This window comes from Cajanus cajan, chromosome 3 (genome assembly GCF_000230855.2).
Source record: "Cajanus cajan strain Asha chromosome 3, NIPB_CcT2T_4, whole genome shotgun sequence".
Lineage (NCBI taxonomy): Eukaryota > Viridiplantae > Streptophyta > Magnoliopsida > Fabales > Fabaceae > Cajanus > Cajanus cajan.
Genome location: NC_138519.1, coordinates 67723586 through 67733899, shown reverse-complemented (window position 1 = coordinate 67733899; position 10314 = coordinate 67723586). Strand labels below are relative to the sequence as shown.

At 30.5% G+C, this 10314-nt stretch overlaps 1 protein-coding gene across 1 annotated transcript; it reads left to right on the top strand.

Annotated features, from left to right (window-relative positions):
* Positions 1-4042: 4042 nt before the first annotated feature.
* Positions 4043-7794, top strand: LARP6C (RNA-binding protein). The gene is made up of 10 exons (XM_020377223.3): positions 4043-4521; positions 5235-5316; positions 5412-5506; positions 5582-5653; positions 5749-5828; positions 5939-6017; positions 6118-6165; positions 6253-6321; positions 6423-6548; positions 7190-7794. The coding sequence occupies exons 1-10, from the start codon at positions 4210-4212 to the stop codon at positions 7436-7438; spliced, it is 1212 nt and encodes a 403-aa protein (XP_020232812.1). The 5' UTR covers positions 4043-4209; the 3' UTR covers positions 7439-7794.
* Positions 7795-10314: the final 2520 nt, after the last annotated feature.

Genomic DNA, 10314 nt, shown 5'->3' with positions numbered 1-10314 from the left:
TTTGATTGAAGTAATTCGACATATTTTATTAAGGTTAAATTATAAAAAAAAATGGCTTAATTATATTTGTTGCCCTCCAATTTATGAAATTCACACATTTTGTCTTTTTTTTTTCCCTTTACATTTTGAGTTAAATTATAAAATATTGTGCACCAATTTTATTTTCTTTTTCTTTTTTAAATTTGAAAAATGTTGGTTGATGTGTATTTATTACAATTCTATGATGCAGAGTATTATTTCCTTACATTTGAATTCTATATATTCAAAGGTGTAATTGAATAAATTATTGAAAATAATTGATTCAATAAATTTTTTATGTATCAATGACTGATACATTAGATTTGAATCGCTTTTCATAGTAATTTATATTTATTAAGTGTCTTAATTATGCTGTTAATTATACTACCAAATACTACTGTTTCAGGTGTTGAATATTCTAAATTTGTAATAGGTATCTAACTAATACTTTGATTAAAAAAAAACATAGGGAACGTAGAAGTAATAAAAAGTGAATTTTTTCGATTTTGACAATATATTCTTTAGAAAAGGTTAACATAAATTTTTTGTCCCAATTTTAAAATTCCCTATATTTTGCTCCTAACGTGCAATCATGCCTTTAGAAAATGATAAAAATGTTGGAGATAAGAGTTTTCCGTAAAGTGTTCTGATTGATTATTTAGTTAATTTTATTAATTAAATAATTTATGATGTTGTGTTGTGTCAATGTTTTAAAATTTTAAGGATTAAGAAATTTTTATGAGTTTAATTGTTTGAGAGTTGTTTTATATTTAGATTAAAGTTGACTAAATTATAAGAAGATATATAAGATTTTTTCTAAATACTTGAATTTTATAAGTTTATTTTTATTTTTTTAAATTCTAGAGAAGTTTTTAGAGAGAAAAACTTTGGAGTTAAAGGAGATATTTTCGTTCTTCTTACATCATAGAAGCACTTTGATCCTTCCTTGAAGCATATATGGTGGTAACATATATAGTTGGGATTTAATGCTTGGAAGCTAAGAATCAAAGGTTTGAATTTGTCGTATGACAAGAGTTTAGGGAGTCTTGTTTTTTTTTCTTCCTTTTCCTCATTTATGGTAGAATCAAGGCAAGTGATGTAATATTGTAAGTTTTTGTTTAATTATTATTTTTTTTAATAATAATTGTGTCTTGAGTAACTTTAATGTTAGGTGTTGAAAGACTCTGGGAGTTAAGGAACTCATAAAGTGTCTTTAGACATTTTAGAGGGTTTCTCTAGATAGAGATTCATTTTGATCGTAAGGAGAGGAGTATATAAGGTTTCTTTTAAAATTAAGCTTCATAACCTCCTTTTCAAAGAAACTAGAGAGAAAGGCTCTAGAGCTAATCTTCCTTCTTCATTTTTCTAGACTTCCCAATGGAGTAAGAGATCCTTGAGGATTAGAGAGTTGTGATTCAAAGCTACTTGGAGCTGAGAATCAAGTATGGTGGTGGAGCGTTCCTGATACTCAGAGTTTTTCCTTCTTCCTTCTTCCTCTTCTCCTTTCTCGTTTGCTAGGGATTAGGTAAGGAAATCTAGAACTTAGATATTTGATAGATGGGTAAGCTGCACATGCCTTGAATTCATTGTAAACATGATTCCATGGATGATTTTGAGGTGGTGATTCTAGTTGGGTTGAACTTGGGTGTTTTGAGTTCATGGAATCAATCTTGGTGAATGATCCAAAATTGTAGTTGCATGTTGAATATATGGTGAAAATTAGTTGTGAATGGTGTATATATGTTGTTCAACGCTTTGCATGTATAAATTTTTCTGAGTTTCAGGTTGGGGAGACAATTTCGTGTGTTTACAAGTGCAAGACTCATCATCATGTTGGGCTCGCCTTCAAGGTGTTGGGTGTGGTTCAATCATAGACACTCTATCTTACTCACACTAGGCATAAGATTGGTGACGTCAAATGTGAGAAGAGATAATTACCTCTGGTTGAACTATTGTTGGGCATGGTTTGAATAACAATTGTTATTAAATTTTTCTATCAAACAGCACATCCAAAAATATATTAAAAAAAATATAATTGCTTTGAAATTAAAAAATTGAAATTGTTAAAGGTGATAATCTGATTTGATATACACATTTTTTAGATGATTTTACTCTTAAATTTTTAAATAAAAAATAATATTAAAAGTGAATTATTCTTACAAACAAAAGATTCAAATTCAAGATCTTAAGGTTTAAAGATCAAACACAATACCAGTTAATCTAACAAACATTAATAATCCTTAAATATTTTATTAAATAAAATATAGAGACACGAACTTTCTCAACTCTACTAGTTTAACAATAAATAATATCCACTTGTTAAAATATAATACAAAGGATTAAAAAAAATATAATGCAATGGGAGGTAAAAAAAAAATATAATTCAAGGGAAAAATAAAAAAGTTGATTATATATAATAAAATCTACACTAAAAATATTTTAAGAAACTAATTTGAAAATAAAAACTGCACTGCACACTTCAATCAATCAGCTCTAAATTTCATATAAAAGTTAAATTAAAACTACGCTTAATAACAAAATATAAAAAACCACCAACAGGTAATTATTCAATTTTCAAAATTTCCTCCAAAAGTATCTACTGTCTTAAGTTTGGTATAATGACAAATTTTTTTTGTGTATAAATATTGTAAACAACAAGAGAAAAAAATAAAAGTAAAGAGTGATACTAAAATACTTAAACTATGTGCATCAACACTATCATCTTAATTGCTATTAATATGGTGAGTAAGAATTTGCAATTTGAAATTATGTGCATCAACACAACCAAAAAAACAACTAGAAAGTGTATAGTTGTTTTTTGAAAAGTACATAGATGAAGGTTTCAGATCCGATATGAATATTGTTAAAAATGTTGCCCTTGATATGGATATAGATTCTATACTTCCAACAGCACGTAGTGTTATTAAAAACAAACAATTTGATGAGAATAATTAGGAAGAAAAAAATTCAATTATCTAATGAGTCATTTAGAGTTAATTATGTTATAGTTGTTGTAGACATGACAATAATCTATTTAAAGAATATCTTTAAGCAATTAAATACATTTGAAAACATTTTTATATTTTTGTTTGATTCAAATAAATATCAATCACTAAATTTTATGTTTATATTTTAATATTTATGTATGAGAGACACCCTCCTTGTATAAACTTTTAGCATTTTTAATTTTTCCGGGTAGACATAAGCTGACTAGCCGTCTAGCCCACACATTTTTATCTCTAACTATCTTGAACTAATTTAGGGAAAGTTCTATAATCAGAATTGAGATCATCAGTCATTGATTTTGGAAGCTTAGGGCCTCAATCTGAGATTCCCTGTTTAAGAATGATTGGATTGTGAGGTTTGAAATTTTTGATATTTTAGTTTCTTTTTACTACAGTTAAGTCTTGATTTTCATTTATGCTTGTTATAATAATAATACTAAATTACTAATTCAGAAATTAATAAAACAAATAAAAGCTATATGTCTTCAATCCATAAAAGATAAAAACTTCTAGAGCGTATTGCTTTTATTTTTAGGTTTTCTTTCTTTATAATACGACCTAAGCAGCCTTCAATTGGGCTAGTTTTTGGGTCTGGGCCTAATAACTACGATGGTTCCATCTGAGGTCCAAAATGATTGTGATTGCATATTAGCGATGTATATTGTTTTATGTTTAAGGGAATTAGTTTTATGTCAACAAGGTGTATAAATAAATAAGTTTAGTTTTTTATGCAGTAAAGATGTTTTCACTGTTTACTAATTAGAAATTATTCTAAGTATAATTTAAAAAATAATCTATACATGGGATGATGAATAATTGAATGAGAGTGTAACTCTTTTATATACTTGCATTAAATTAAGAAAAGCTATGATTAAATTGTGTTAAGTAGGTGGGTGCTATTATTATTGAGAAATAAAATAAAATAAAAAAATAATTTAACGGCGAAGAGGATTGAAGGATTTGATTGGAAGAATGAGGTTTGGGAGAATAGTAACCTTAAAAGATTTAGTCAAAAGGGCACACGTGTGTAGGAAAGAGGTTCCCGTCTTTGCGCGCGAAACGTGGATTCAATATCGCAACAAAGAAAAAACAGTTATAGCCTGAGGGAACACAACACTCCGTTTCACAACCACATATACCACAATCTCAGATAGAGAGAATCAACAGAAGAAGGAGAAGAAGAACAATGGCGCAGGCACAACCTGAAGAGAAGATCCACGAGAACCCTGAAAAGGACACTACTGCCCATGAAACAGGCAATTCCAGCTTCAAATTCAATGCCCAAGCGCCTGAATTTGTGCCAAGATCGCATACCCAGATGCCAATTTCTGGTTATTTCTACCCCTGCTTCCAGATTCTTGGTGGCTCTGGCGAATCTGATTGGTTCTTTGTTGGGGACCAAGACCCTGCTTGTTTGATCCCCAGTACCAATGTTGCGTTACCCAATTGCTCCAAGAACATTCTTACCCCTGATCTTCAACAAAAGATTGTCAAACAGGTGCCCCTTCTTTTTGCTTACAATTCTTTCTAATCAAAATGTAATCTTTCTTCAACAATCTTGGATGATCTTTCATCGTTTTCTTTGGATTTTACATCGAGGTAAGTATTGTTTTGATAATGAATGCCAAACAAGCTTATAAGGGTCGGCCTAGTGATACGGAGATTGGATAATTTGTCTAAGTTCTTCAGTTCAAACTTGATTGTTATTATTTAAAAAAAAAAAAAAACTAATGACAATGAAAGTCATTAAGAAGATGTGGATGGTTTACATTGAGAAATTGTGAGTAAAATAAGATTTTGATCATTAGCCCCATTGCTTTAAAATTTAAAGTAAACTTGATGTTTGTACACCGGATAAAGGGGTTTATTTGGGTCAATTATTTGATATGGAAATCGTTTATGAAGGTTTTTTTTACAAATTTTCTTTGTATTTTACATTAATAATGAGAGTGAAACCTATTAGGGTCAACCTAGTGATAGGATAGTTGTATTATAAAAAATAAAAAAAATGATATTGAATGTCATTAATAAGACGTGGATAACTTACATTGTGAAATTGTGAGTGAAATAAGATGTTTGTCATTAAATGAATTAATGTTTGTATACCGGATAAAGGGGTTTATTTGGTTCAATTATTTGATATAGAAATCGATTATGGTTTTTGAACAAATTTTGTTATCGTGACATGTAAAGCTTTTGTTGTTTTTGAAGGTGGAGTATCAGTTCAGTGACATGAGTTTATTGGCAAATGAATCTTTCCAGAAACAGATGAATAAAGATCCTGAAGGTTTTGGTAAGGCTTTTGGGATTCTGTTTAGTTTTCCCCCCTCCATCCCTTCTAGGATTAAAATGATGACATCTCATTGATGAACGTTGGTTTTGTGACAGTTCCAATAACCGTAATTGCTTCTACCAAAAAAGTTAAATCCCTCGTTAGTAACATTCATCTGCTTACCCAAGCTATCCGTTCATCTTCAAAACTTGTAAGTATTTTGGATGGAATCAGGTATTATCTTCGGTTTTTTGCAGTTTTCTATCTGATAATGCAATTTTTGAAGGTTTTGAGCGCCGATAGCAAGAAGGTTAAACGTAAACATCCTTTCACTGAAAAGGAAAAAGAGGACTTGCAGGTAAAGAATTTACATGCTTTTTTGTGCACAGGATAGTCTTAAAATTACTTTTAATTATAGTAGTATAATGCATGTGTTTTTCTTTTCTCTTGCAGTCTCGCACTGTTGTGGCAGAGAATTTACCTGATGATCATTCCCATCAGAATCTTCAGAAAATATTTTCTACAGTTGGGAGGTGAATTTCTTCTATCCAAATCCAACCATTTGTTTACTTGTATGAACTTCACATTCTTGCAGTTTCTGACATTTTGGAAACATTGTAATTGATGGATGGTCCGTGAACAGCGTAAAAACAATCAGAATATGCCATCCCCAGGAGTCTAATTCTTCTCGCCCAAAATCTGATTTCTTCGTTAGTAACAAGGTACAGAAACAATATCTACCATATTTATATGTTGTCTTAAGGATTCAAATGACAATTATGAGATTTTCTTACCCCATGCTACTTGTGCATCTCAATCAAGCTCCATGCACTTATTGAGTATGAGACATCAGATATAGCTGACAAAGCTGTGAGTCGAATCTTCAAGAACTTTTAGCTTTTAATATGCATATGATTATTCCATAATCACATCATTAAACATTTCTTACTTGATTAGGTTGAGAAGTTAAATGATGAAAGGAATTGGAGGAAAGGGATGCGAGTAAGGCTGCTTCTTAGATGCTCGGTATGTATTTCTTTACCTGATATTAATGCCTCTTGTTTTCTATTGTATCTCTTGAATTTCCTACAATTCTTTCTATTGGATTTTTGTGTAACTTTGTGCAGCCTAAATCTGTTCTGAAGTGTAGAAAGTCGGAATTTGATGGCTATCTGGAAGAAGAGGAGATTCTAAATTCTGAAACTGCTGAGGATTCTTCTCACTCAAACAATGCTGACTTGTTTGACTCAAATGTAAGTGGCATTGCATGTATAGGCCACACATTGGGATGTGTTAAAATCTGTCTGAATACAAGTTAAAAATATTTTTGAGAGTTTCTTTATTAAAAATAAAGAGCTGTTTTTAATAACGAATCTTTCAAAAATATTTCTAAATTTATATTCAAGCAAGTTTTTAGTCATTTCTTTCAAGTCTTTCAGTTAACTAATCATATAGCTCAAATACGATAAAAATGCATGCTTTCTATTCATATATGCATGAAAGTAAATTGTGCAAAACAAATTTTATAGAAACATGGACTCTTTGCTCGAATGCTGAGCCCTTTTATGGGAAACACAAGCTTCTTTTCTTTGCATGCCACGGACAATACATAAATATCGAGATGAAATTCCACAGACATGCTCTTTTCAAACATAATTTGGATGTAATTCCTTAAGTACTTTTGTTGTTATTCATTTATTAGAATTGAACTTTTCTTTCTGTAATCTATATAACGAAATTTTGCAAATTTTAATTATAAATGAAAAACAATAATGAAAGTACTGCATTTGAGTTTTGTCCTTTAAAAGATGATTGCACTGAGTTCTGGTTTCATTTCAAGCAATCTGACAAGTCCTGACATGAGTCTATTGGTTTGCACTTGATGACTTTGCAGGTTGATGAAAATTCAATAGGATCTAAGAAAGGATGGGCTAGAGGACGGGGAAAGGGCAGAGGACGCACTCAAGGACGTGGCCTGCTTGCCCCACCATCTCAATCAAGCAGCACTGTCTTGTGTGATGTTCATACTAAACCCAATACTAAGGGCCCAAGAATGCCAGATGGGACAAGAGGCTTCACCATGGGACGTGGCAAGCCAATGAGTCCTTCTGCTCTAGTCACTTCACCTCAACCTCAAGAGTGATGGGTATTTCTGAAGTTTTTCCCTTTGCTATATAGTGAACTTTAGGAGAGATTTCTCTGTATTTCTTCACCACAGTATTCCAAAAGCAGCAAAAGTGTTTTAGAAGACCCTATTATGTGGGCTACACGGGTAGTCCCAATTTTTTTTAGATTTCAGTTTAGTAATAATTCATGATGTATAGTTTTTATATGGTATGGCCACCCTTGTGACAGTGACCACAAAGCTCCTGAATCCTGCTTTCTTAGATTTCAATTTAGTGAGGGAACATATTGTTTTTTATTGTCGGAAATAAGTGCTTATTGCTATTGTACACTAAAATGTTTTTGAGATTGAATAAGAGGTATTTTCTATTTTTATTGATTGGACTTTCCAAAATAATGGTGGTAGCTGTATTTTTACAAAATTCAATCATATTGTCCTCTATATATATTGAATGTTACTATTTAAAGGAATTATTCTTTAAGGAAAACATTTTTAGGGTATTTTTTATTTTAATGAAAAAACTTTAGATTATTTTAGTGTAAAATTTTTTCATTTTTTATTATCTTTTTCAATCAATTATTTTCAGATTTATTTTTAAACTAGATTTTAATATATTTTTAAGAAGAATTATCTATAGTTAAAAATAAATTTGCATTATAATATAAGTTATTTATTATAAATATAAAATATAATTTATATGTTAGAAATACATATTTATCATGAATTTTAATTATAATATAGTTTTGAGAAAATAAATGATGCATTGATAGTATATGGTAGTTTTACAATAAAATATAAAATTAAATTGTAATTTTAAATATATATTTATCATCCAACCACAAATTATCATTTATGATAAATTATTGACTTTTATAATAAATTATTAAAAAGTCATACCATTAATATTTGATTAGTTGACCGTATAAAATTACTTTATATTATCAATATATGACCATATTTGAGGGGAAAAAACAGCATGAAAAGTAAAAAAAAAAAATAGTTTTCTTACACTAGATAATGACAATACAAGGCATTATTTTAACACTCCATCAAACTAAAACATATAAATCACATGTTCCAAGCTTGGAACAAATGGATTACATTCTAGGACTTCTCAAAGACTTGGTCAAGATATCGACAATTTGATCATTTGAATTGGAGAACTCAATACAAATCTTTTTGGAGAATAACTTCTCTCGAACAAAATGATAAACAATCATTATATGGTTACTTATGGAGCACTAGACTAAAGACAATATGAAAAACTTCTTGATTATCAGAATATGACTTCATTCTTGAACTACACAAGTTAAAAAAGTTGCTTGATCCACACCATTGTGGTTGTGGCCATGGCTTTATATTCCACTTCTATAGCAAACCGAGCAACAACAATATTTGCTTTTCCAAGAGATAGTGTTTCCTCCAATAGATACACAACACTTGTTTGTTTATGGAGCATCCTACCCAAGCCACTAGACAATCCCATAAGTTTTGGTACATCATTTATCTTTATATAATAGACCTTGTCCTAGAGCTTTTTTAATATACTTGAAAATATGAATTGCAACACTTTAGTGATAAATTCGAGGAGCCTGCATAAGTGACTTAAAAACCCCAATTGCGAAATAAATGAGTTTCCCAACTAGCTTTTCATATCATTTTAGATTCAAGAATGATTCACCTTGCTCTACCATTATTTTATGATTTGGATCCATAGCACTGTTAATGAGCTTACAACCCTTTATTATTATCTCCTTCAAAATATCCAAAACATACTTCCTTTGTGAAATAATAATGTCTTCCTTGGATTGAGCCACCTCTATGCCAAGGAAGTATTTCAAGCTACTAAGACTTTTGGTTTGAAACTGATTGAATGAATGTTGCTTGAGTCAAGAGATTTTAGCATCATTATTCCTTGTAATGACAATATCATCAGCATAGAGAGTTAGGTAAACACACTATCTAGGAGAATTGTGCTAACAAAATACTGAATGATCAACGTCATTATGTTTCATGTCAAAACTTTGTACATGACTAAATTTTCTAAACTAAGCTCTTGGAGATTGTTTGAGCCAATAGAGAGATTAGTGAAGTTTGTAAACCAACCTACACTCCCCCTAAGCAACAAACCTAGGAGGTTGTTCCATGTAAATCTCACCTTCCAATTCACCATGAAGGAAGCCATTTTTAATGTTTAACTATTGAAGCGGTCAATGACAAATATAAGTCACAGTAAGAAAGAGACAGACAATAGAGACTTTGGCCACTAGAGAAAAGGAATCACCATATTTAAGACAATATATTTAGGTTTAACCTTTGGCTACTAATCCAGCCTTAAAGGAGATCAACCACACCATTAGGACCAATTTTAATGGCATACACCCATATGCAACCATCCTTTTTTGCAGGAGGAAGGGGAACCAACTTCCATCTATAACTTTGTTCAAAAGCCTGCATTTCAACAATCATTGCTTGCTGCCATTTGGGATGGTCAATTTCTTCATGAAATTTTTTTGGAATACTGATCAAAATAAAGAGGAAAAAAAAAGAGAAATATGAAAAAGCCAAGCGATGATAACTAAAAAATTTATAGATAGTAATGAGGTTTTTGAGTGGATCAAATATCTTTCCTTAGTACAATGGGCCAACTAGAGTTTTCATCAAGAGAAGGATTAGAGAAAAATAGGAGAAAAAGTATGTTGAATTGCATTTTAAAAGATTTGATAAAATTTTCTTAAAACCAAATTTTCAAATGAGAAGGATAAAAGGATATATTGTGAAGAAGATATAGTAAAAGCTTTATCAAATCAAATAAGTTAAAAACTTAGAAGATAAGGAGAGAGAGAGAGAGGGAAAGTAAAACACTAATGGTGTGTTTGGATGGGAAATTTTAC